This window comes from Phialemonium atrogriseum (assembly GCF_030411735.1).
Source record: "Phialemonium atrogriseum strain 8032-3 unplaced genomic scaffold QBC33scaffold_1, whole genome shotgun sequence".
NCBI classification, from domain to species: Eukaryota; Fungi; Ascomycota; class Sordariomycetes; order Cephalothecales; family Cephalothecaceae; genus Phialemonium; species Phialemonium atrogriseum.
In genome coordinates this window covers 1060210-1086569 of record NW_026848138.1, presented here as the reverse complement: position 1 = coordinate 1086569, position 26360 = coordinate 1060210, and the positions used below count along the sequence as shown (strand labels likewise).

The following is a 26360-nucleotide window of genomic DNA, read 5'->3' as shown; positions in this document are numbered from 1 at the left end:
CGGTAAGTTGAAGGGGTCCCACAAAAAGAGGCTTGTGGGATCTGGATTTGGGCTACCTATCTTGGGGCCCTTTCAGGGATGCTTGGGGCGTCTGGGGTCATGTCGGTCGGACCTTTTTTCCTTCTGGCTCTACCTATGGACGCTAGGATGTGCGGAGGGTAAGGTAGGATGGATGGATGAGCAAGGGGGAGAGGAGGGTCTTGTCGCCTTTCCATCCCGCCCGGCTCGCGGAGGGGTGCTGGCGGTGGACCGTCATCCCTCATCCCTCATCACTCATCACTCATCACTCATCACTCATCACTCATCACGCATATACTGTGGACAGTATGTCCTTGCATCCACGGCGCAGGTGTAACCAGACCTCATGTATGCGTGCGAGGATGCGCGCGTTAGCGGCCGGGGCATGCTTCGGTTTTGAAGAGGTGGCGGCGAGGTCTCAGAAAGCCACATTGCCTAGTCTCGATGTAGCTGCACCATTCCACTGAGACTGGCTGGGATGTGTCAGATGTGCTGGCAGATTCCTCCGTCACAAAATAGTGGACAACGACCACGACTTCACCATTGCCGGTGCCTCACAGCTCTTGGCGTCTCGGCCAACCGGCTTTCCTCCTCTACCGCTACAAAGGCCCTCGTTTGTTTTATTTGTTTTTGGGGGTTCTTTTCAGTCACCGCTTCTGTCGCCCAATGCCTGTAAATTATACACCACTACCTACCACCAACACGATGTGTACGTTGTAGACGAGTGGCTGTATGTCGACCCGATGAAACGGCGCCAGTTGCGAGGCCCCCAGGGCCCCTTTGGCACAGCTGCATCCATGACCCAATCGAGCGGTTGTGCCCAGAAAACGCCCAGAAATGCTTGATGGTTTTGGCGAGGGAGCAGGAGAACCTCCGGGGGGGCCGTCATCAAACCAGGTGTTGCATGAACCGGGGCCTTTGAGTTTCGTGCAACAGGCAGATCCTCTGCCAACGTCCCCATGGGTCGGAAGGGCGAACGAGACCCTAGGCCGGAGGGCGGGTAATATACATAGTAAGGAGACAGGCGCAAGGATGTGCGGCGCTGTGCAGATCGAATGGCTCGGCGCAAAGCGCGGCCACCTCGAGCATGGTACGTGCGCGTAACTGCAGACGGGTGGGTATACACGGGGTAATCTATTTATGAGGTATAGGGCAGTAGGTAGGCTGCCCTCACTGCAGCCCTTCCGGGAGTGGCTGCTGTGTCAGGAGGCGGGGGAAAGAGAGGAGATGTCATCTATCAACAATAGTTAACCTGTACTACTGCGTAGGTAGACGCTTTGCTATTGGGAAACCCTTCCCCATGGAAGGTAGGATCGAACTTCGAAGAACTGAAGGTGGAAGCCCTCCATCTTCAAGCGGACCCACTCTGCGAAGTGACGCAAGGTACGGCGGTACGGGCCAGTGTACAGAACACGGGCAGGTTTCCAGTTCCCTGTCGTATCGTTACCGTTACCATTACCGAAAGCAACACCACAGATAGCGGAGACGATAATGTCATCACAAAAGCACCTACCCGTCCCATGAGCTTTCATCGACGAGCCTCCACTGGTGCCACTGGTGTGTCCGATCCAGAGCTTCCATGTTAAAAGGCAGCCACCCTCCCCAGCACGCTGTGAACCCGTCTTGACCTCGTACCTAATCATTTCGGCTACCGTGCGGTTGTACGTGCGTGGGTGGCCACCGCATCCCGACTTGCACAACGCCCTTGCCGCCGCCGCCGGATTCACCTGGATGCCCGAGGCATCGTATCTGGACGGGGACTCGCTGGAACTGTGGGGTGGGATTGGCCTGGTTACTGCTCCTTTTCCCGGGTCCCGCACCTGAAGGTGGGTATTAAAGTGATCCCACCTACCTACCTACCCATGCTCTCTCCCATTCTTCTTTTTTCCCCTCAGGGTATGGGCGGGCGAAGGAAAAACGTTGGGGGATCGGGTTTATGCTTCAGGACACTCCTGCCCGGCCAGTCCACAAGCTCACTGCGGGGCCGTTGAGGAGCCAAACAAACCTTGGGCAGCACCAAGATGTGAAGGTTTCGCACCTGCACCCGCCCGCACAGGATCGCCGGGAAAGTCCATCCGGTGGGAAAGGGTAGTAGACTCGCTGGGGGAAATTCCAGCTTATCCGATTGACTCGGGGGAATTCTCTCCCAATATGATCCTTCCAGTCTCCACATCCATGCAAGGGATATCCGCCCTGACGTTGAGACGAATGTATGTATACCACCACCACCAGGCGATAAAAATATGACCATTGGGATACGAGGCGACTACGTTGAATGCGAGGGAATAGTAACTTTAGCATTACTGCGTGTATCGAGTTTTCCGCATTTCGCCAGGCCCCGTTTGAAAAGAGAGCCATGAATCTACTACTCCGAACCCAACCTGTTGACCAGCTCTGTTGACTCCTATGAATACATACGATCCTCATCGCATCGAATCCAATAAATCCAAGCTCGTGATAGGGATCTTCTCCAAGTCGGCCCTCCGAATGGACAATAGTATACATGAAACTCGTCCTTTTCAATGACCAGGAGAACCGTCACCATGAAACGTCGTTTCTATCGCCGTCCATTAACGCCTTTCGCTATTGAATGCCTTCAAACAAAAGAAATAGCCCCAGCTGACTGCTGAGTAGATGTATGGGGAGACGATCCTTGAGCCTTGGAACGAATGTTCTTGTGCGTGCTTCTTATAAGCCCTGCTGAATCGGCTGCTGAGAAAGGGGGGCCATGATGCAACCCAAGTAGAGAGTTGCAAATGCGAACAGTCGAGGGTCCAGGCTGTTGAGCAGCACGGAATCCAAATGTAAATCGACGTAAAAGAGCTGATGCGAAAGAAATTGACCCCCGTTCTCTTCGCGCGCACTGGATCGAATTAGACTGGAAGCCAAAATAGGTTTTCTCTCTCGGACTTCTAAGGTTGGCTCCAGGGTATCAAAGGAGGTACCATCGCGGCCAGAGGAGAAGTCGATCTCGTCCCGGCTTCCTAAAGTGATGAAAACCAAGTCCATATTTCGGGGGCACAGTCGCTATCGCTGTCGCGGGCCTGTGTCCCCCGACTCTATCGGAAATTGATAACGGCGAGCTGGTGATAGTGTCAGATCCCTGATGTTAGGTCATGCTCTGGAAATTGTACTTACTCGGCTGTTTGCGCCGTAGGCCAATTTCTGCCCTGTCGCATCCCAGCATAAGCAGTGGTTGTCTTCCTCCTCCTGATCACCGTTGATTTTCGGGCTCAGCCACCCTGGATGAGGCGCCCTGCTCCAGCTTGCCCTCGGAATCTGGTGGTCGCTGACCTTCCAAATTAGGATCCGGTCAGAGGTTGCACCAGCGATGAAGGCTCCGTCGGGGGTAAAGGCAAGAGCAACCACGGGGTTCTCCATCGTCATTGAATATTTGGGTCTGTTGTCGGGGCTTCGCACGTTCCAGAGGAAGATAGCACCGTCCTCTCCACCGGAAGCCAGTAACCTCTCGTCATCTGGTGGACTTGTCTGCAGCGGCTGCCATTGCAGAGAACTGATCACACCCATGTGGGAGTTGATCGACCTTCGCTGACCAGACTCATCCCACAGCTGCATTGCGTTTCTAGTCAGTCATGATGCTCAAGATCCAGAATTTTTTTCAAACTTACATCGATAGCGCCTTTGTCGCTGGAAGTCGCCAGCAACCCACACCGCCAGTCAAATTGGACTTGGGAGAAATTCTCGTCTTTGCGAGTATCAAATTGCCTGTTCGGGACAATGCCGTCTTCCGTGAAGCGAAGGGAGATTAGGAGGTCGCCACCGCATAGGATGAACTCGGACTCGCTGATCCAAGTCGCATCCAAGGGTTCTTCGCGGAGGTCGTGATCGCGGAGGAGATAGGACATAGAATTGGCCATCATGGAGGGGAATAGCGTCACCAGCGTTCCCCCATTGTCAGGCGCGACGGCCAAGATGAAAGCGTCGTTCGGACTCCAGCGAAGTTTGATTACGGGTGATTCGGCGCCATCGAAGCGATGGATGTGCGTGCCGTCAGGGCCCCAAATGTTGACGCGAGACTTGCTTCCCAGGTCGGTGGCCACGGCGAGCGCAGTCCCATCCCAGTTCCAGGCCATGGCCGACACTGTCGAATTGCGCGGCAAGTCATCCTCCACCAACTCTTCGTAGGGGCGGTGGACTCCGTCCACGTGATCAAGCACGTTATCAGGAGCGGTTGCTGTGCGTGAGACGGTCCAAACTCGGGCTAGCGCGTCAGTCCCACCAGCCGCCAAGACGGACGGGTCTCGCGGGTTCCACTCGCAGTGCAGCACAATAGGGTTCTGATTAGTTCGGGTTGGTAGCGTTTCTGCTGCGGCCTCATCGGCGGTCAGACGCAGGAAAATGGTTTCTTGAGAAAGCTCGTGGACTTTCTCGACTTGGGTGCCCTGCTCCGGGCCTTCAGTCCGGGGAATGGGCGATGCGGCTTGCTCGCCCTCGAGAGGCGACGGATAGGCGTGGTTGTTGCTGTTGTTGTGGTCTGCATGGTGGTGGTCAATTTCCATGGGGGTCGTGGCTGAATCGGGTCCATTTTCGCAGCCGTGGCTCAGTCTCTGCCGCTTTGCTGGTGATCCATTGGGCAACGAATGGTGTTGCCTGTCGATTTGACGTTTTCGTGAATTTGCGACCTCCTCAACCTCGTCGACCTCGTCGATTTCTTCGACTCCTTCAACCCCTTCAACCTCGTCTTCTTCGTCCTCCTCGTCTTCCTCTTCCTCCATCTTGTGGGGTGGCTGGGCAACCAACGGCCCAAAGACCCCTACCTGCATCGCCTCGGTCGTTGCCGGCACATCATGGGGGGCCTGCAGCGAGAATTGTCAGTACCCCTGGGCACAGCCGCGCGACTTGATTTGGCGTGGGCAGCCAGCCCATGGATTCCACTGATTTGGCCTCGGGTGAAGTGCATCAACCAAAACAGAGACGGATAGGATAGCGTTCATACCTGTTGCGACTGAAAGAACTGCCTCTCGAGGGATTCGTATACAAGACCTTTGTTCAGGACCGACACTAGCGCATAGTTTTTAACATGGGGCGCGAAGTCAAAGTGCCGGTGAGGTGCTTGGATCTGCCACTCCTTTTGGAACTTGGCAGCCGTCTCTCGATAATCTAAAGTGAGGGAGAAGCAGCGAGCGCCGCAGGTCAGTATTCACGATCCACGCAAATCCGCAAGCATGCAAGCATGCAAGCGACCCACGACTATTAGCCGTTGAGTGGTGATTTTCACGTACTTGATTCCAAGAGGAATCTGCCATGCGGGCAAGATAGCTAGCATTAGCGGGCTGCATTCTCACACAGCGTGCGGGCAAGAAAATAACGAACCTCCAGACGAGGAAGTTGACCCTGTCCGAATCAAGAAGCTCCTTCATAGTTGCGCACAGCGACGGCGATTGTTAGATGAGAAAAAAAGATGCAGCAATCCTAATCTCGGGACGGAATGAGACGAGTGTGAGCGCATCCAATACCGACACGATGGTGGTGGGTTTCTGGGCAGGATTTGAATGCTGAAGAAATGGAGAAAAGGAACCTTCAAAAGTCGAGGTTTGGGCAAAGTGAGTGGTGGTGAGCGGTGTTGCCGCGTGCTAGGAGCTGTTTTAGGCGAATGATGCAGGGAACTAGCCCAGCAGCCCTCACAGGGCCGGAAGGAGGCTGCCACAAGCCCCAGAAAAACGGATGGGTTCGTGACTTGTGTGGGCAATTAAGGTACAGGGTACCCCCAGACACCTCCATATAATTTTATGTGGTACCTGCCATTAGCACAGAGGTACACGCTACGGCAAAGCTACACGTACTTTCATACAAACTTTTCCTCTCCCTGTTTCATCTCCAGCAATCCGAATGCTGTCAGATATCTACCTAGATACCAGAACCTATCGACCAACCACTCCCCAGGTTATTCCCTAGTCCTCCAACACCATCGAATTTTGGATAAGGTGGAAACTTCCAGGTTTTTCATGTCAACCAATCCTTTGGCCGAGGTGGAAGCCACGTCCTGATGAAGTAGGTACCTCTGTTCCGGACACCAGGTACCCACCTTACGTAAGGCAGCTAGGTAGGTTGTCTAGCCCCGGATCCACTTCAAGATCGTCATTCTCCCAGCAGTCATCCGTAATGCGATCTACCGCACGGTTGGAAACCAAGCGCGGGTGAAAAAGAGGAAGAGAGGTGTAAAAGAGGTGAATGCACAAGAGCAAGACACCAAGCATAGATGCCTCATATTCCATGTCCTACTGATAAGATAATCGACCCATTTGGGGATTATGGATGGCAACCCAGGAACTAGCCGGCGTACGCATACAGGCGACGGGAGGTGTGGAACTTGAGTGCACAGGCAGGCCAAGGTAGGTACCACAGTGGAAATGCAGCAACAGGGCAAGGTCGGGTATCATATACAAGTAAGCTACTTGAAGGTAGATGTCCCTTGCCCAAATTCCCGCCCAAGCCCGAGTGATCGATCCCCTTCGTTGTCTGGCCACCTACCTACCTTAGGTACCGAAGGCAATGGCGGGACCTACCTAATGCACATGCCGGATCACGGTCTGCGCGATGCAATCGCCGCCCTTCACTTCGTGGCATCGTTTCCCTGCCGGAGAACTACTACCACTAGTTCCTAGTGGCAGTTTTCCTCGGCGCCCGGGTTTCTGTGCGCTGGGAATGGGAATAGCATGAGCCACGGACAGGAAGGCCGCTATGGTGGAGTACCAGGGGGAACCAGGGACTCCAGGCAGGCTCCAGATCATTGCCTCTGTGGGAAGCCAGCCAATCACCTGCATCTTTGCCCCATCGGAGATGCATCTGCAAGGGTGCCATGCTACCACGGTCTTTCGATCTCGCGCATTGGGAGCGTGATTGGATGTAACTTTCGATGCTGACTTCCGTTTCACGGTACACAAGTTGCAGTGTGCCCATAGGGCCATAAAGAGGTACACATCAGTCCGCCGCTCCTTCAACAATAATATCCATATCGCCACTGGGGTACGCACTTGCTATGTAAGTACCCCTAATCAGGAACTTCAGTCTGAACCCGGTCCAGTCAACAATGATAAGCAAAGATCTAGTGTAAAGGAAATTGTCCTTCTCACGGGAAGATAGACTCCGGCCGAAGTCAGATTGAAACGGGGAAGGATAGTTAAGGTTGTCAAGCGGAGAAACGGCATAAATCAAAACAAAGCCACCACGTACTAGATGTCGACATCGAGGAAGAAATAACAAGCCTCTCCCTGACTGATACTTCAGGTAGATCTATGTGGGGCTGGCTATCTACGTCCTAACTCCAAAGTCCTTCTCTCCATCACTATACCTGCCTGCACTTCCTTTGCCATAGTACCTATATGTCGGAAAACAGGTGAACGGATTCCACCTGGAATGACATGTATCATCTTACCGGCTACCAAGGTTACTTTACATAAAACTGTCTGGGGTCTGCACGATGGTCTGTGCTCCACGGAGAAATCTTACGCCTCAGGCACGCCTGGATAGGAAAATCTCCGGATCAACTTTAGGTTGTAGGACTCGACGTAGCTGGCAAGAAGCTTCAAGCACTTAGTTGATACAAGCTAACCACCATGCCGCCCCGAATAAATATACCGCCCCTAACGCGAATTCTGCTCATTCTCTTGGTACTTCAGTCACTTCTGAGTGCAGCGATTCGCTATCGCCAATGGACTGAGCATTCCGACATAGTCATCCCCTACCTCAACCTGATCCCTCAACTATCGCTTATATACCCCTGGACCTTCCTGACGACCACCTTCGTTGAGAGCAATGTATTTACGTTGACCATTGCCGGCCTGACCCTCTACCATGGAGGCAGGTATCTTGAGAGGGCGTGGTCTTCGAGGGAGTTTGGGAAATTCCTCCTGGTCACGTCTCTCGTCCCCAACACGCTCTGCTTTGGCATGATGATCTTGTTCTTCACCTTTACAAGGAACGAGCGATGGACGTACGTACCTGCCGGAATCCCTTGTGCGGGATGAACCTCTTTTCTGATCTTATTGCGCCTCTAGGTTGACGATCATCGCCGGCACCATTCCCCTGCAGATTTCCTTCCTCGTGGCCTTCAGTCAACTCGTCCCCGCGCACACCGTCACGCTCTTCCGCGGCCTCGTCTCCCTCCGAGTTCCAAGATTTCCCCTCCTCTATATCGGTCTGGTCACCGTGCTCTCCTTGACACCCCTGCTCACGAGTGCATCGTTCTTCCTCGCCATATTCGGCTTCCTGACGAGCTGGACGTATCTACGCTTTTACAAGACCGTCTTCCCCGACCTCGACGCCTCACAGCCGACATCGCTGCGCGGCGACGCCAGCGAGACGTTTGCCTTCGCTGAGTTCTTCCCGGCGCCCGCCAAACCGTTGGTGGCCGGTATCTCTGCGCAAATATTCAACGTACTAGTGGCTATGCGCCTGTGCGTTCCGTTCAGCGCGGCCGACGTCTCGGCTGCCAGAGGCGACAACTTCCTGCAGCGTGGCGTTCCGGGCAGCGCCAGGGCCGAGGCAGAGAGGAGGAGGGCGCTGGCACTGAAGGCCCTTGATCAGCGCCTCCATGCCGCTACCGCCAATGCTGCGACTCGTGCCCAGCAAGCACCGCCGCCCCCGGCTGTTCAGGCCCCTGCTCCGTCTGCGACTGGGCCCACAGTTCAGAACCAGCCTCAAGCGCAGACGCAGGCAGCCATGACGAGCCAGCCCTCGGGCTTGCTCGGAGAGACGAATTACAATCCAGACCACGATAGCGACAGAGGGGCAGCTTAAATCAATAGGTCGGCAGCCCGGGTTTTCTTAGCTGCGTCTGACGCGCGTTGTCTACGGGTATCAGGGGCCGGGTTCTTGTTGGCTCATCATTTTTTCTCACCCAGCAAACTGAGTCGGTATTCATAGGCATGGATGGCTTTGATGTGTCCAGGTTCCGGACTTGGGATGGACCGCCTCGCGGCCATAGGTTCATTATGCATTGTACTGCCAGCCGCCTGGTGTATTGGTTTCGACGGCCGGGTTGGCATCGGCAGCTAATTGGTATACGTTATATCTGTACTTTACATGGCTTAACAACAATTTGATGGGGTAGTCTTACTGCTAACTTGCCCCCCTTTTCTCCCTGGGCTTCGAGCCCCTGATTCACTTTCTACTCACCCTTCTGCTCCCGGGAGTATCACCTTTGCTGGGAGACACCTTATGTCTGCTGCCAGTATATTATCACCTTGAGATATTGTAACTATGTAGTAGTAGTCAACATCTCGTCTGATGTCGCCTGGCAAAATGGGGAGCTTGTGTAAGCATGGCCAATGTGCCACACCAGTATCCAACGTATAGTGCAGTTGTTGACTTCATCGCCAGTCTAACACTTCTCAGTAGGTATGTTTTTAGAGGTTCTGTCTCGGAATTATTGTTCTATTGTTCTACAGGTGGGTTAACACCACACAATAGAAAGAAAGCATGTAATTCCTCCAAGACAACAAAGGACCATGTGAATTTTCATACGACTCTCAGCAGACAGTCTCGTAGCTCTATCTCAATTTCCATCTTCGACCCGGATAACTTCGGGCCTTCCAAAGGCCCTGATAGGAAGAACAAGAGTATATAACCATCCAAGTCTCGACCAAGTCCTCGTAGCTGCAAAACACCATACATGACTCGTTTCCCCATAACCACCGACAACAATGTCTCTTCGCATTTCCGTCCCCCCTACGGTCCGCCCAACGGATCGGATCTGCTGCCAGTGCTGCCAGAAACACCCCATAGCCAACTCTCACCACAGCACCACCACCACCTCCACCACCGACTGCGCCCACACCCCCTGCTGGGCCTGCCTCCCCCTCAACAGACACGGCACAATCCTCCACACCCACGAGGCCGAGTCCCCACACACCTTCCGCTGCGGCACCTGCGGCGCCACGGAGCAGCCCATCCTCGCCCTCCTCGTCGACGCCGCCGACTGCTGCGCCTCCCCCTCCGTGTCCGCCGTGCACGACCACCTGGGCCAGGAGATCGCCATCCCGGTTTGGGGCCGGGGTGGGATTGACGTCGTCGGCGGCGGGGAGGAGCTCGTCCGGCTGCAGCACGGGCTTTACGGGTGCGGGGCCTGGGTTCGGCTGGGGGAGGTGGACGAGGCTGTTGCGAGGGGGCGGGACACGGGGTTGCGGGTTGTTGAGTGGATCCCCGAAGACCCGGCGGAGAAGGAGGGTGGGAAGCGGCGGCGGCGGGACGATGGCGTGGCCTCTGCTGCGAAACGAAGAAGGCGTGGGCTGGATCTGCGACCTGAATTGGCGGAGGATGGAAGAAGCTTTGGGGGAGATGGGCAGGATCCCACTCCCTCCTACAGCACGGGACTTGACTGGCAGAAGGATGCAGGGCTAGCAGAAAACGTGGTAGCAGCAGCAGCAGCACCACCACCACCTGCAGACACCGCACCCAACGACGCGGATCCCACGACCAGCACCGCTGAAGACACACCCATCGGGAATGACAACCCCAACAACAACAACAACAAGAAGAAGAAAAACAGGCGGCCCGGCGGGCATCAGCGCAGAACCCTCCTGCGGAAGCGGTGGAGCGATGAGGTCACCGCCACCGACACAGGACCAGCAGCGGCCATCAGAGGGGAGCCGATGCCGATGCCGATGCCGATCCTGGTGGACGGCGTATCATCCGAGTCAGTGTCAGCGGCGAGGAGAGGACAAAGACGGAAGCGAAGGGGGGGGCGGAATAGGAGGGAGGGAGAGGGAGGGTTGCCCCGCTCCCGGGGTGGTGACAGTGGAGGAGGGAGAAGAGGTCCGATGGATGATAAATTTCGATTGTACGAAAAAGGACAGCTTGGGGGTGCCAGATCGTTCTGAGAGGAGACAGGTTCGGAAGGGTAGTTCCATCAACACGGCGAGTATTGTTTCGAGTTCTCGTTTTTATTTCTTAGCCCCTTTGTCTCCTTTGTCCGGAGAAGCTGGATTGATAACCATCTCCTTTTTCTTTTCCATCGTTCCTAAATTCGGCAAGCCCCCCTAGCAAGGACTAAATATCAGAGAACCTCTCGGGGCGCATGGGCAGAAGTCTCCAGACGCAGGGGGTCTGTGCGTAACAGGTGGCTCCGGACCGGCATCTATTTTGGCAGCTGGTGCGACCAAACTTGCCGGTTGTCGCTGCTGCCAGCGCCGGCGCCGTAAGCCGTTGCTGTCGCCAGCACTGTCGCGATTGCCGTTGCCGTCGCCGGCACTGTCGCGGTTGCGGTTGCCGTCGCCGGCACTGTCGCGGTTGCCGTTGCCATCGCTGGCACTATCGTAGTTGCTGTTGCCGTTGTTGTCGCTATTGCTGTTACTAGCGCTGTCGCTTATGCAGGCACTGTTGCTAGCGCTAGCACCATTGCTATCGCAGTCGTGTACGACTCTCGTAGCCGGGTCTTGGGGCTGCTTTTTACAGGGACGTCGCCTCAGCAGACGTCATGCTTTCGTCACGCCAATCGAGAACGTTTTTGTTGGCAAGAGGCAACAGCGCTGGCAACAGCTTACAGCGACGGCGTCGGCAACGGCTTATAGCGACAGGGCTGGCGCTGGCAGGAGCGACAGCCGGCAAATTTAGTCGCACCAGCTGCCAAAATAGTTACCGGTCTGGAGCCACCTGCTACGCACAGACCCCCTGCGTCTTGGAGACTTCTGCCATGCGCCCCGAGAAGTTGCCAAATATCATTCGAGTTGGCGAGACAAAAGCGGTAAAATAGCGAGTAGAGTCGGTCACCTAGGTATGTACTGGTTGCGTATTTCAAGCTCAACCATTGGTCATGAATCTTACTGCATGGTTGGCTGTTAGTGTGGACCAGGGGTTTATTAAGAATCATTTCCTTGTAGTCATCCACGTGTGAGGCACTGTTTATTCGATTGCCTCAACCACCTTGCTTGGAATTATTATCTGTCAACTACCTGTATTGCGGAGTCCCGTGGTAATCTACAAGGGGCGGCGGGTAAGCTATGTATGATTCAGAGGATCTGATAGTCATAGCTGAGCCTCTGTCCCTCCTGTCAGGATGGATGGATGTATGGCACCGCGATGAGTCCGACCTGCACTTCTTTCCCCTCGGGCGACATTCCCATCCATCAAGACCACTCCTCCGTCTCTCCCCTCATTCTCCCCGCCTTCCCTCCAGGTACGAATGACCTCGGCGAAAGAAAAAAAACAACAAACTTCCATTGTGGAAGAAAAGAAAAAGATATCTGATCCACCCCCGACCGGTCTCCTCGAAAATGCCAAAGAATACAGGGGTACTACACTACAATTCTCCATGACAGGGCCGGGCAGTTTATGCCCTCCCTTTCCCTGTCACCCATTCTATGAATATGCTAGCCCCCTCTCCTCCACCTCTGAGAGAGAATAACACTGCATGTGGGCAATAGTAGAAGCCCAATAATCCCCATTACGCTCCCCTTCTCTCTTTTTCCTTTTCTGCCGTGATTTTTGCTTTCGCGCGTTTACGCGAATCCGAAGTAGTCACTTCCGGCCGTTATTGCCTTAAGGAGACGGTCGCGGAGGATATCGTAACTCTCATACTCGGGGAGATCAAGTTCTGCACAAGGCATCGTTGTTAGTACTTTCATTATACACACTCAGGGGCCAGGGGGAGAGAAATAACTTACGATTGAAGCACGTGTGCGAGCTCGGCAGCCGCACCTTGTTGCCATAGTCGCGATGGATGTTGAACCGGCTGATGCCGTTCATGCCCTCGAGTTCCTTGAAGCCGTTCAGGGGCACCTTTGAGGTGCCCGTGACGAACTGCAGAAGCTTGGCGCGTTCTTCCTTGTCGAATGATCGGACTGCTCGCCAGAACCACTGGATCTGCTGGGACGCGGCATTGTAGTTGTGGTACTCGGTATTGCTCTTCCAGTCGTCAACGTCAATGTCCGGCAGGCCCGAGATCAGCAGCTCGAGCTCTTGTTCGTTGAAGATGGCGATGAGCTCGGCGGGGATGATGTCGTGGAAGCCCTTGAGGAAGTTCTCCATCTGATCCTTCACCGAGGACAGCAGCTTGTGCTCGACCACCAGGCGCACGTAGTCGTGCTTGTTCTCTTCCGTGACCGGGATGTTGCGGCCGTTCTCGCAGAGATCCACGACCTTGGTGACTCCGAACTCATCGTCCTCGACGGAGAAGGTCTCGGTGATGATGTCAGCGATGTCGTTCTCGAGCATCCAGACGAGCGACTTGTAGTAGTCCGGATCGAACGACTCCATGTCCTTGACCGAAACCGGCTTGCCGAGGATGCGCTTGTAGACGGCGCGGCTGAAGTAGCAGTCGAGAAGCCGGCCTTCGTAGAGGGCCTTGCCAATGATTCGGCCGATGAATTTGAAGAACATCAGATGCTCATCGTTGATAGCGCTGAGCTTGTTGGGATGGAAGGTCGTGCGGTCCGAGGACACGGGGATGAAAAGCGCGTAGTTGGGATCGAACATCTGTCTCGCCAGCACTTGGAACCACTCTCGCGTCACGCCGCCGGCGTCCACTCCTTCTTCTCCATGGAAGCGGATGTTGAGCTTTCCAAACTTCATCTCGTCGCCCGACTTGAAGTACAGAGACTTGAACGAGTCGTGGAAGACGTGTTCGCGCCGGACCGACAGCTGGAGCGGCGGGAAGACTGGCCGCGTCTGCTGGTGTCCCGTCTTGGAGTGGACGCTCCGGTTGAAGTAGTTGCGCTTGTTGTCAAACTCCAGCACCTTGGGGTTCTTGACGAGGAGAGAGAAGGTTCCCGACATGAGCTTGGGATTGTGCCGCACTAACTCGTTGAGGATTCGGCGGTGCTCCTCGGTGAAGGTGAAGAATAGACCGGCCATACGACTCTCGGGAGGCGGGCTCGAGAGCAGCATCTCCTTCGCAGCTGCGGTCTGCGACAGCGTAGTATCGCCGACCGTCGTGTTCTTGCAGACAACCATGAGAGACTCGATCAGAGGCAGGAGAATTGTTGCCACATTCAGCATGTTTTCCCGTTGCCGGATCGCGTTGAGACAGGCGCTCAGCTTGTCCCACATGGTGCCGAAGGTGGGATTCCAGTACAAGGACCCCAGAAGGTCATCCTTGGCCGCTTCTTTGACGGATTCGTCATGGGCGCCACCCGTCTTCTTGGACTTGTTGTCGAAGAGGTGGTCGAGGGCCGTGAGTACGCGAAGCAACTTGTTCTGCTCCGACGCTCCGGGCGAGAACTTGGCCAGCGCCACACCTTGGATCTCCGTGCCAGTTTCCGCCTTCAGGATGTGTGGAAGGAGGTCGTCGAGGTCCGAGACGATGTTCTCGCTAAGAACGCGGGCCTGGCGAACCAGTTCCTCGCCAAAGACCTTCTTGGCATTGGGAATGTTGGAGAGATTCTTGATGGTAGAGATGGTGTTCTGGAACGTCTTAGAGCTGCACTCCCGAGCCACGAATATGTTGATGACCAGCTTGAGATTGTGGTCGGGGATGAAGGGCGGCGTCAGCTGCCGGATCTTCTTCTCCTCGGCTGGCTTCGACTCTGTCGCTGTCGAACTCTCCCCAGTGGCAGGCTGGCCGGCATCCGTGGTCTGATGATCAGCAGCCGAGGTCGCGGTCGCGGTTGGCTGCTCGGTCGCATCCGCATTCTGATGATCTGTTGCCTGCTCCGCAGTGGACGCTTGCTCGCCAGGTTCGGCAGTGGACTTGGCCCCCTCGTCGGCCTTTTCTCCCTCGGCCTCCTTCTTCTTGGTTTCCTCTTCAGCCTCCCGGCGGCGACGCTCAAGGGCCTGGAGAGGGAAGGTGACCTTGTTCAGTAGATCAGCCAGCAACTGCATAACCGCCGAGCTCTCCATGACCAGGCCGCGATCCAGGAGACCAAGCAGAGAGTTGATGGCGTATTTCTGGGTCTTCACGTTGGTATCTTTCCCCTTGCCCTTCCGGCTGAGGCTACGCTTCAGCGTCGAGGCGACGGACTCGTGCTCCGTCAAGAACAAGGACGGGATGTGAAGATTCTTCGCCGAGAGCTCGACGAGGAGATCCAGGCACTGCTGGACAACGAGGAGAGGCGAGACCTCCGAGTTGCCCTGCATGTGGGTATTGGTACCAATGCTTGTGAACGCCCGCCTGATACTGGTAGGCGTCTTGGGATCCTTGTCCTTGGGCTGTCTAGCCTTCAGAGATAGCTGTCCGAAGCTCCGTTCGACGGCATCCATGTCCGTGCTCCCATCCTGAAGGATCTGCAGAAGGGTGCTGACGACCTCGAGCCTGTTCTGGCGGTTCTCACAGACGTGTGTGAAGAGGTCGAACAAGTAGCTGCGGATGGATCCCTGCTGCGCGACGAACATGAGGCGGAGCAGGGTGGCAACGCCGGGCTTGTCGAGCATCTGGACAATGGAGCGACGTTGGGGCTTGTTGTCGACCGCGACGCCCGCCTCAAACTGGCGTGGCGCCTCCCGAGCGGCCCGGGACAAGGTCGGTGGAGCCCGGTGGATTTGCTGTCGCTGCACGAGTGCTCGAGCTTCAGCAGCCAACTCGGGAGGCAGATGTTCCATGATATCTTCGCCTTGGTCCCTGAGGACCTGCTCCCGGAGATCGGGTGGGAATGTCAGCAGAATGCTGGCAGGGTCCATGTCTTGCGGGCCGACGTCATGCCCTCCGGCAGCCGCCTGGCGGCGTTGTTCATCACGTTCGCGACGGCGGCGCTCCTGGCGCTCCTGCTGGATGATCTCTTGCCGCAATTCCTCCGGCAGGGCCTCGAGGAATTCCTGGAAGGCTTCCGTGTTCTCCCCGGGAGCATCGGCCGCCTCCCGAGCCTGGGATCGTCGGGTGGTGACGGCCTGGGCAATGACCTCTTCCCGGAACTCCTCTGGGAGCGCTGCGAGGTATTCGGGGTCGATGCCGAGCTCGGTAACGTCAAACGTCTCCCCCCTAATAGTGGTGACAACTCGTGGCAACTGCTCGCTCGGGCCGTCGCCGGTGTCCTCGTCCCCACCAGAGGTTTCAACGCCTTCCATGGCTTGGCCCTCGTGCTCTTCCTCCGCATCCTCATCGGGAGCCTCGGCTTGTTGGCTGGCTTGAGCAGCAGCGGCCTCGGCAGCCTCGCGCTCGGCCTTCTCGCGTTCTTCGGCCTCCTTCTTCTCCTTTACGGCCTTCTCCTCGGCCTCTCTGGCCTCTTGCAGCTTGCGCTCCTCTTCCTCGCGCTTCTTGCGCTCCTCGTCTCGCTTCCGCTTCTCCTCTTCCTCTCGTGCCTTGAGCTCCTTCTCGTGCTGGGCGGCAGCCGGTGCGAGCTTGCCGAGGATGAAGCTGAACAGCCGGGATGCCTTCTCGTTGTGGCTGTAACCAAAGACCATCCTAGCCTCTTCTTGCCAGCGCTCCACCGTCAACACGGGGGAGAAGGAGACGGCCTGTTGAGGCTCCTGGTAGATCTCACGACGAGGATCGGAACGGGACTCGCGGCCTTGTTGAGGGTGGCCTATTGGGATATGAAGCTCGCGAACTTCGCCACGCGGGCCCTGCTGCGTGATCTGGAAGTGGAGGGCGTGACCAGGCCGCCCATGGTTGGGTAGCGAGGCAACCAGGTCGTTGATGAGAGCCAAGGGCCCTGCACCCATCAGGGCGCCGGGGAAGCCAAGTCGGATGAGGTTGGCATTTCCTGGGCGGGGTGATGACTCTCGGCCCGAGCCGGCATCGCGGCGGAGAAGGGGGTTGAGACCATCGTCTGGGTTGTGAGAGGTAGGGCCTGGGCGAGGAGTCCTAAAGTAACTCCGGAAGTCTGGGGGGAAGTTCATCATGTTAGCGTGTCCGTCCACCAGCGAACCAAGCAAATCTTGCATCGCATTGTCGAAGTTGACGAGGGGATCTTGCTCAGCATCTTCACGTGGGGTCTGGTCAAGAGCTGCGGCAATCCGGCCCGGAAGCATCGGTGCGTGCCGGGGCGACATACCGCCAAGAGGGTCCCGGGGTCCGCCGATCATGAAAGGGGCGCCAGGGAACGGGCTTCGAATGCCTCCATGTCGATGTCGGTGGTGGCCGCCGTGATCAACCACGAGAGTGTCCCAGCCAAGGCCGGCAGGCATGTTTGCAAGAGGAGGTTCGTCACCTATGAGAGAGAGAGAGGTAGTCAGCAACCGCGCACCCGGAATCCAAGGATTCGAAACAAAACACGTACGTGGATAATCTTGATCGTAGTAGTACTCTTCCTCATCGATCTCTTCATCCTCGTCCTCTTCATCTGGAAACCGGAATTGTTAACAAGTCAAATCGACATGGGCAAACAAACACCCGGGGGCTATTGTCGACAACTTACCATCTTCCTCGCCACCATCGTCGATGTAGGGCTCCCCAAATTCTCCGACGTCTTCGCCGTCGATATCGCCCTGGTGATCTATTGCGGCAGCGCGCATGATATTACCGAAATGGCCGAGTTGGTCATCTATTCCTTGCTCGTCGAGATCCTGCGCGTCATCATCGCCATAGCTGATGAGATCTCCTTGTTCTCCTTCCTCGTCGGTATCGCTCTCCCAGTCGGACGCTCCGTCGTCGTCAAGAGGCTCGCCCTCTTCATCGAAGATCTCGATCTGCTCCTCAACATCTTCCATGTCGTCGGAACCGATGTCCTCCTCATCATCTTCGTCGCTTGGCTCGTCGCCATCATCGTCGTCGTCGTCCATGTCATCGTCGTCATCATCATCTTCGTCTTCGCCCATGATGACTTCGACAACGTTTGGATCGCCAGGAAGACCTTCGATGTCGCCCATCTCGCCGAGCTCTTCGTCCTCGTCGCTGACGTTTTCATCGTGATCCTCAGACATGTCGTCGCCGTAATCCAATTCGTCACCGTATTCGTCGTCGTACATCTCTTCGTCATCTGTTGCGGTTGTTAGCATATACTTTGGCCTGAGGCTGTATTGATAGGAGCGGGCGAGGAAGTCATTACCGTCTTCCGAGTCATCCGTGAAGTCATCTTCCTCCCGCCCAGGCTCGAGCATGCCCAGTGTCGAGTTTCGGTAAAGATCGGGAGTCTCCTCGCGATCGTCGTCCATGTCGGAGAGGGAGGAGGCCGAGGCAATCTCGTCCTCCGCGTTGTCTGTCGCTGCAGAGGTGATGAGGTCGGCCTGGCTAAGCTGGATGGCTGTCTTGGAGAGTGTGCGGAGAACGCGCAAGATGTACTTGACGGTTCGCTTGACGTTCGGGAATGTGAGGTCGATGTCGGCAATCGAGGCAGTCAACGCCGCGAGATAGCCCTTCTCGTACATTAGGCGTTTAAGCTGCTTCTGCGAACGGATGGCTGCAGGGTCGGTGCCCCGTGGGTTCGGAGGGTCCTTATCTTTCTCGCCGATCATCTGGCTCATGAGTTCGGCGAGGCACAGCATCTTCGCATATCGGATGTCGAAGGGCTCGGCCGGCGTCGCCGCGTCCTTGTATGCCTTGAGGACCGTATCCAGGACGAATCTCCGGACAAAGAGCAGGTCCGGCTCGTCATCGTACTCGAACTCGCCTCGGCGGCGGTCGAAGGGCTTCTCGCCGGTCTTCGTCACCAGGGCTACCAGGACAAGGTGAGCCTGGTTGGCCGTTGCGGCCTTCTTCTTCAGTGCAACGCTGTCCAGACCGGCGCTCAGGCTGCTCAGGCAGAGCACGTCGTTCAGGAGGTAGTTCAGGACGCTGGCACGGGGCTTAATCGGCGTGTTGGTCTGCACGGGTGCGCTGCGCTTGAAGTTGATAAACTCGACCTTCGTGCGATTGTAGCTCTGCAGAAGCTCTGCGAGGCAGTGGAGGAGGAAGCACCGATAGACGAAGATGGGGTGCTCCTCGGCCTTGAAGACGGGCTTAGCAGCTTTCTTGTCTTTGCTGTCCTCCGGGTTCGGCACAGGTGTTGCCTCTGGGGTCGACGCCAAGGACGTCGAAGGGTCGGTGCCGCCAGGCTTGGTCTCCTTAGCCGGCTGCTGCGAGGTATCCTTATCGTCTACCTCCTTATAATTGAGCAGCTCGCAGAGGAGGAAGTGAATCACGCCGTCTGGGTTCTCAAGGATCGGCCGCTTGAGTTCCTGAGCCGGAGTCCTCGGCACGCCCGCCATCTCCTTGTCGCCAGATTCGGTCGATGGCTTCACGTCGTTGATCGTGAGATCTTCCGTTGCCTGGACTGTGGGTTCCACAGAGGCGTCATTTGGCGCCGCGGGAGGAAGAATAGGAGAGTTCGGCTCCTTGAGGGTTAGAGCCACTTGACGAGGAAGACCGTCGCCCGGGTTAGGGGGCGCCCAACGCGTCAACTTGACCATTTCCGTGGTCACCTCGATGAACAACTTGGGGGATCGAAGGGCAACATGCGAGAGGTGGCGGAGATAATTCGGAATGTCGTGAGACCGGGAACCTCTCTGGGTGCTCTCCATGTAGGTGCGGATCTCGGAATGCATGAGCTGTCGAATCGTGTCTTCGTCTTCGATGATGTGTCGAAGGATGATCAGCATGCTCCTGGAGATCCTCGAATCCTTGAGATGGCCCGACTCGGCGCCGCACAACTGTTTGGCCATGACGAACAAGCGCTGCAAGTTCTTCCTCTCGCCGAGGGCCTTCGCAACCGACCGGTCTCGGGTGAGGATGACGAGGATACGGAGGACAGAGATGGCGAGGGGACCCTCCTTGCCGATGCGCGGCAGAATATCGAGAACGGCTTCTACCAGTGATGAGCGGTCCTCGGGGCTCAGGTTGGCCTCCCTCTCCTCCCACCGGGGTTCCTCGAAGGGCTCGTCGTCGTTGGCAGGCACTTTCCAGCGCACCTCGACGGGTTGCTCATCGTCCGAGAGCATGATCTCAAAGACAAGAAGGACGTATGGGATCCAGGGAGGCAGCTCCTCGCTGGTGCTGGATGGCGACAGCCGAAGGAACTTGAGACACTCGTCCATGTTGTCTTTGAGAGTGTTGACGGTCGTCTTGTAGAAGGACCGATCCTGGAGAAGAAGGGCGAGTAGATGGGCGTATGCCGCAATGCTCGGGCCATTCGACTTCTTGACGTCCTCATCGTCACTAGCAAACGACAAGAGGGCGTTGGAGAGGATATCCCCAACCTCTGCGCGCTTCTCCTCGTTTTCTGGCTTCAGGAGCGACGTCTGGATCAGCTCCGACACCTCAAAGACGGAATCTGGGTGGGCCCGGATAACTTCGAGGCAACGATCAATCAAGTCCTTGCGCAGGTTCGCACGCTGCTCATCTAGTTCGTCCTTGGTGACCTGGCTCCGTCCTTCGGGCACCGGAGCCGTGCCGGACGAGGACCCGGCTTCTACAGGTGCAGCAATGGCTCCCGACGCTGGCGCGCTGGGCCCGGAATGCTCGCTGGCGCGATCTCCGTCGTCGTTATCCTCGTCAGAGTCAACAGACGATCGATCATCCAAGTCTTCGAGAACGGCCTCCCCGAGGGCATCGCCGATCAACCGGTCGATTTCGGGCATGGAGTCCTCGGGCATGAGGGAATCCAAGGCCATCGGATCCGGGGCAATGCCGAGATCGGGCAGAGGGAAGGCCGGGGTTTGGCTGCTGGACGATCTGGATTTGGGCGTCGGTACGTCCTTGAACGCGTCTTCCTCGGGGATGGGGTTGCGTTTGCCAGCCATGTCCTCCTGATGAGCGCGGCAGTATTCCGTCGCATCGTCCGCCTTGCCGTTGGCGCGGTACACGGCCTCCTGAGCCAGGGCGGGCTCGTATTTGCGAGACAGGGACTTGGTCATGTCCACGAATGCTGCCCAGTTGAAGGGGACCGGTGCTCGCTTGAAGATGAGCGGAGGGGCCGGCTGGTCCGACTTGCGCTGTGCGTACGCCTCCTGATCGGCCCCGGCTATCGTCTTCAGAATGTCGACGATCTTGTTGAGGACCTGGGCCGAAGACTTCTCCACGAGTGGAGACTCCCAGAGCTTGCTGACGACGGGCAGAATGGCCATGCGCAGCTCTACGACAAGCTGGGGCCCTATCTGCACATCTGGCCGCCTGTCGGCAGACCGCGGGTACAGGTTGATCTGCCCCATCGAATCGACAATGTTCCTCCCGTGAACGACGAGGGCGTACAAATCGAGTATCTTCTTCATCCCAATGGCGGCGAGTTTCCCCTTGGACTCTTCGTCGCTGTCGGCCGGATCCTTGCAAATGTCATCGGCAAACTGCTGGACCATGGTGTTCAGTGCCTCGATGCCGCCCTGCTCCTTGAAGGCTATCAGGACTGGGAGGATGATCTGCACCGTTGTCCGGTCGCTCTGCCGGGTCGGGTCAACCAGCATCTCGTGCACGGTGTGCAACATGACGATCCAGTAGTGCAGGTCTTTCATAGTTGTCTCCTTCTCCGAGGGCTTCAACTGCTCCAGGATAGTCTCGGCCAGTGCCTCAGCTATGGCCATGTGGTGGGCCCGGATGAAATTATCGCGTTCTCGACGCGGCACCAGGGCCTTTCCGATGGTCTGGAAGAATGGGAAGGTTGTCGGCATGAGCGAATGGAGAAGGACTCGCAGGGTTTGGTAGTTCAGGTACTGCGGCGACGACAGCTCTTCGTCGCTTGGCTTCTTGGTTTGAGACATGCTCTCCTCACCGGCTCTCAGCACGGCGCTGTCTGACAGGCCACCCGTCGGGCGGACCTCCTCGCCGTCAACATTCTCGGCTGCGCCAGTGGAAGCCACGGCGGCGGCGGACTGGGTCGAATCGTCGGCGCTTTCTTGGATGGCGGCAGGCTGCTTCCGACCGGACCAATGGTGCGGCACCAGGTTTGCGATGGACATCTCCTCGGAGAGGGTGTTGCGCAGCAGGGGACCCAGGGACTTGATCAGTCGGATATAGTAGTCGAAGACGTTGACCAGTGGCAATGTCGAGGTGCCCTGTCTGGACGAGTACGGGAAGCTTTGGTACAGGACCTTGATGAGGTTCTGGGCGTTCAGTAGGGCCTTGATGACTCGGGTGCCCCCCTCGACCTTCCGAACAACTCCATGGTCCCATTCGCCCGCCTCGGTCGCGAGGGAGAAGTCGGGAATTAAGAATGGTGCAAAAAAGGGAGATGATCCCTCCCTCTTGACCAACGGCTCGAGTGTGTCAATGGCAGCCTGAAGCCGGTTGAGAAGCGACGGCAAGCCGATAATGGGCGACGACTCTACGAGCTGGGATACGACCTGTGATAGAGTCCGCGAGGCAGTGGACTCGCCAAAGTCGTGCGGGAGGCTGGGGGCTTCCGACAGCTCGAGGAGCAGCTCGATGCCGCCGTGGCGGATGTAGCTGGATTTTAGGCTCGAATTGGTCATGACGTGAGCGAAGAAAGAGGAGACGGCACGGATATAGGGGGTGATAGCCTGCTCGGGAGAGGCTTCCGCCGAGAGTCCTCCCCCAGTGGCAGCAGCAGCAGCAGCAGCATTCGAAGTGCTGCTCTCCGCAGGGCGATCGCTCACATCGGCCATTTCGACGTCAAGGTCGCCTACCGGGGCCTTTCCTTTTCCCTTGCGCGAGGCATCTAGAGAGCCAGACTTGTTCAGAAGGGTCTCATCAGCAGTTACCGACTTTCCTTCCGGGTCGGAGATGAGGAGCTTAGCACCCCAGCCCTCGGTAACGGCCTTGTTCTGCGCCATGAAGACAATCCTGGCGATCATATCGAGCATCGCATTGGAGATTGCAGGCCTCAGAGCCGGGTGATGACGGGCAAGCTCGTCAAAGCAGCTGCCGATAGCGGTGGGTAGATCCGGGTCCGCCTCCATGCAGCGAATGTGCTCGGGCGACTCGAAAATCTCTAGATAGCTCTCCAAGGCGCGCGATGAGGCGACCGTCTTCATGCCGGTATTGTTCAGGCATATGGAGTTAAGGACGACGGGGATGATGCTCATAGCCTCAGAGGAGGCAAGTATCCCGTTTGCCAGAGGGCCATCGCGGGGCGTTTCGAGCATGACCTGGGTTGGAGGATGGGGCCTCAAGTCGGGCTCAAAGGTGACAGACTCATCCGGATCGATAGGCGAACTCGGCTCCGCATCTTCGTCATCCGCCCTCTCGCCGCTCGCATGTTCCGGCGCTGGCTCTGCGGCCACGCTTCGGCCCGTTAGAGTCTCGAGGAAGGTCTTGATCATCCCCGACTCGGAGATGGCGGCGAAGCTCGTGGGATCGTTGTTGAGGAAGTCGCTGAGAAGGGTCACGGCATTTGTCCATACAACGGCGCCGAACAGCTCCTTGTTCTCGATGATGAGGCGAATGCTGCCGAGTAGTTGCGAGTTGTCGACCAGGTTCCTCAGAAGCCGGTCCGCGTTGCCACCGTAGGAATACGAGTTCGACATGACGTGGTGAAGGAACTTCAAGAGCCACTTGAGAGTCTGCTGTTGGCAGAAAGGTATGCGGTAATCGACAACTTGAGAATGGAGTTCCGGCCTCGTACCGTGGCCAGACTCTGCGAGAGCCTTCGATTCCGCCACCGCATCGACGGTCAGCTGGGCAATGCTGTCCAGGCCGGAAGCACCGCTGAACGACTGGAAGGCTCCCTGGTAGCCATAGATGAGGCCGTCGAGAAGGGCGAGCATCATACTGTGGTATCGACTTGCAACCTTTGACCGGAGGTTGGTGATCTCAACCAGGATGTCCATCAGGCCCGCAGAAATCATCTCCTGTCCCACACGGGACCCCATCGCCATATGCAGGGTGAGCGAGAACAGGTTGTTGCGCCATTCGTCGGCCTTCGTAGTCCTGTCATCATCCTCGTCCTCCGGGTCTTCCCTCATCCCCGCGACAGCCTTTCTGAGGACGTACAAGAGAACGCCGTGATTCACATTCGCATTGAGAGCCGATAAGACGTCCGGATACTTGGCTGGTAGGTTAGAGACGGCCTCCAGCAGTCCCAACGAGATGGACTGCAGCCAGAGGGGCACGCAATTGGTGCCGTCTGCGGATGGGTGGATGAGTTCTGCCAGCTGATAGACGAGCTGATATCGGCGTGGCTCATCGTTGTCTTGCTTGAGCACCTTCTCGATGAAAGTGGGCTCGGCATGGATGTATGCCAGATTTGTGATGGCCAAGAGTCGCACGGCAAGGGCTTGTTGCCGAGTCTCGGACGCGCCCAAGAGAGCCTTGCTGGTTCTAAGGCGATTCAGGAACTCGTATTTGGCCATCTTGGGGATGTCGGCCGGGCAGCGCGACAAGAGCTCGTATATCGACGTCGAGACCACGGCAGACTGGGGAATCTCCACAGACTTGTGGCTAGGTTGGGGGGCGACTTCATGGTTCGCGGCTGGCGTCCGGGGATGAGACGGGCTGTCATCTCCGCTGTGGCGGCTGCCCCGAGAGGGATGCGACGGCATGGTAGAGCTGCGTCGTAACGGAGTAGGGGTTGTAGGCATCGAGGAACTGCCACTGCCACTGGCCCCGCGCTCAGGGACCTCGGGTGCGATGGTTTCCGTAGCGGTGGACTTCGGATAGTAGATGACTTTGACGTCTCCCCAACCGTTCCAACGACCCTCGTCGACCTGGCCAGGGGCGGCGATGGACACCAAGTCATTGGCATACATGGATGCGACGTTCTTGTGGGCGGCGCCGTGTGACAACTTGTCCTTCCCCTTGCCAGTAGAGGCTGGTGTGGTAGGCGGGTGATCAGAAAATTTGGCGATGGGAGTTTTTACGAAGGATTGGGCCAGGTGCTGCACTTTCTCGAGCTCGATGTTGTAGTGGTTAGCCAGCAGAGCATTGCTCACCTGGCGTGAGGGCGAGGTCATGCGCTTGACCGAGGCCTGGTATCGCTGGGCCAGCTCCACACCGACCTCAAGTGTTGCATAGACGACATTGAGATATGCGCTGTTCAAGAGGTCATTCAGATGGGCACTGCTGGCATATATGCTTCTATTGCCGCAGTGTTCCAGTAGCATTCTGGTGAACTTCAAGACGGCTATAATAAGCTGGCAGTCTCCATCTTGATTAAATCCCAGCTTTGCTAGGCGGTCCATGTCCCACGCTTGGTCGTCACCATATTCAACCGGGGCTCCCTTGTTCAGGAGGAGATCACATCCAAAATCTCGCATCTGAGGGCCGTCGTTGAGGCTGTACGTCGCGCAGAAGGCTTCGAGGATGCCGTCGAACCGGTTGAGCAATGGTATCCAGTGGTAAAGGTCACCCCGCGGAAAAGGCCATCTCGAGGGAAACTTGCTGAGATGCTCGGGGAGGAGGGGCAAGGATACGGAAGATGCAGCTTGGACGTACTCCTTGAGCCAAGGAGACTGGGACAACAAGGGGTGTCAGTTATGCTTCACTAGAGGTGTTCGAGACGGGGAGGGAAGGAGGGAACTTACCAGAGTCTCCTTGTGCTTGGGCTGCATCGGCTTCGTTATCTTACCCATGTTGAGAACGGGTGCGGCAGAGCCGCGGTAGAAATTGAGAACTCCCCCTCCACTGCCAACACGTCACCCAAGTTGGTGACAACAGCTTGGATTATTATGGACGGTTGTTCCCGAAGCAGAACAGCCCTGTCCAAAGTCGTGGTGATGCGTGGGGCGGTGTCGTCGTCGGAAATGAGATGGGATGGTGGTGTTCCGACTGCTGGAAGGCGTAGCCTTTGCGGGCGAGGTAGGGTAACGAGAGCTCGCAGGCAAATGGGAAACCTGCGCGTGGGCGAGCTGCGTAGATGGTCTACGATGACAGTTCGGTGGGGGAACGCAGTCAGAAAGTGATTTTGGTGTTGGCGCGGGTTGTCAGATGCCGGATGGTTTGTAATGCGGAAGGAATTGGGAGCTTGGGCGGAGAGGACCTCAAAAAGGCGAGTGCAGGTCGCCAGTCAAGTTCCACTAGGCTTCGCTCAGAGGGTCGCCGCAGGTTGGTCGATTAGTACAGAAGGATATCTTCTGTGCGAGAATGCAGCACCGGCTTCCAGATGATGGTCGGTTGGAAAGGACGGGCAACGTAAAAATATGAGTTTAGGTATTTTGGGAAGTTGAAGGTGAGGTTGGTCCTTCAAAACGAGGTGGGAAGGCTCGGGTCTTTTTTTTGCGTAAGTAATGACGGCAAAGGCACACAGTGGGTCCACGCTGCATGCCGTCACAGACCTACCTGTGGTCCGCGCAGCTGGGCAAGATGTAGCTACCTAGCGACCAGGCAGAGCCTAAAACACCCATACGGCGTACCGAATTTAAATATTCACCGGCAGCTCCTGCTTAACCTCGTACCAGGACGTGACCGGGCTGCCCACCTGACCTTTCAAGGAAACATATAGATGCCCAGAGCAACCTGGAAGGTGCCCTCTATATTGCTCCAGCTACCCGGGCACAGTGTCAGGTCATTTTGCAGAAATACAGGCGGATCCAACGCCATAAACTTGGAGCGCTAAACGCCTTGACGGAGACCTTTGGCGTTGCATATTTCCCTCCCATCTCCAACGGATACTCCCCCCAGTTCCCCACCCCGTGCTGCGTCATTCGGC

The 26360-nt window shown here is 56.8% G+C and overlaps 4 protein-coding genes across 4 annotated transcripts; 2 read left to right on the top strand and 2 right to left on the bottom strand.

The window, feature by feature from the left end:
* Positions 1–3132: 3132 nt before the first annotated feature.
* Positions 3133–5399, bottom strand: QBC33DRAFT_443668 (lish protein; the record flags this gene model as incomplete). The annotated part of the gene is made up of 4 exons (XM_060424233.1): positions 3133–3588; positions 3648–4835; positions 4976–5139; positions 5327–5399. The coding sequence occupies 4 exons, from the start codon at positions 5397–5399 to the stop codon at positions 3133–3135; spliced, it is 1881 nt and encodes a 626-aa protein (XP_060288677.1).
* Positions 5400–7359: 1960 nt separating this feature from the next.
* Positions 7360–8821, top strand: QBC33DRAFT_10997 (eukaryotic integral membrane protein-domain-containing protein). The gene is made up of 2 exons (XM_060421915.1): positions 7360–7972; positions 8037–8821. The coding sequence occupies exons 1-2, from the start codon at positions 7596–7598 to the stop codon at positions 8776–8778; spliced, it is 1119 nt and encodes a 372-aa protein (XP_060288676.1). The 5' UTR covers positions 7360–7595; the 3' UTR covers positions 8779–8821.
* Positions 8822–9683: 862 nt separating this feature from the next.
* On the top strand, positions 9684–10859 carry QBC33DRAFT_553915 (uncharacterized protein; the record flags this gene model as incomplete). Its single annotated transcript, XM_060429452.1, has 1 exon — positions 9684–10859. One exon carries the CDS (start codon positions 9684–9686, stop codon positions 10857–10859), a length of 1176 nt encoding a protein of 391 aa, XP_060288675.1.
* A 1617-nt stretch (positions 10860–12476) lies between these two features.
* QBC33DRAFT_553913 (uncharacterized protein) lies at positions 12477–25284 on the bottom strand (the record flags this gene model as incomplete). Its single annotated transcript, XM_060429451.1, has 6 exons — positions 12477–12571; positions 12642–17060; positions 17130–17192; positions 17268–17828; positions 17898–25164; positions 25237–25284. 6 exons carry the CDS (start codon positions 25282–25284, stop codon positions 12477–12479), a joined length of 12453 nt encoding a protein of 4150 aa, XP_060288674.1.
* Between the last annotated feature and the right edge of the window lie 1076 nt (positions 25285–26360).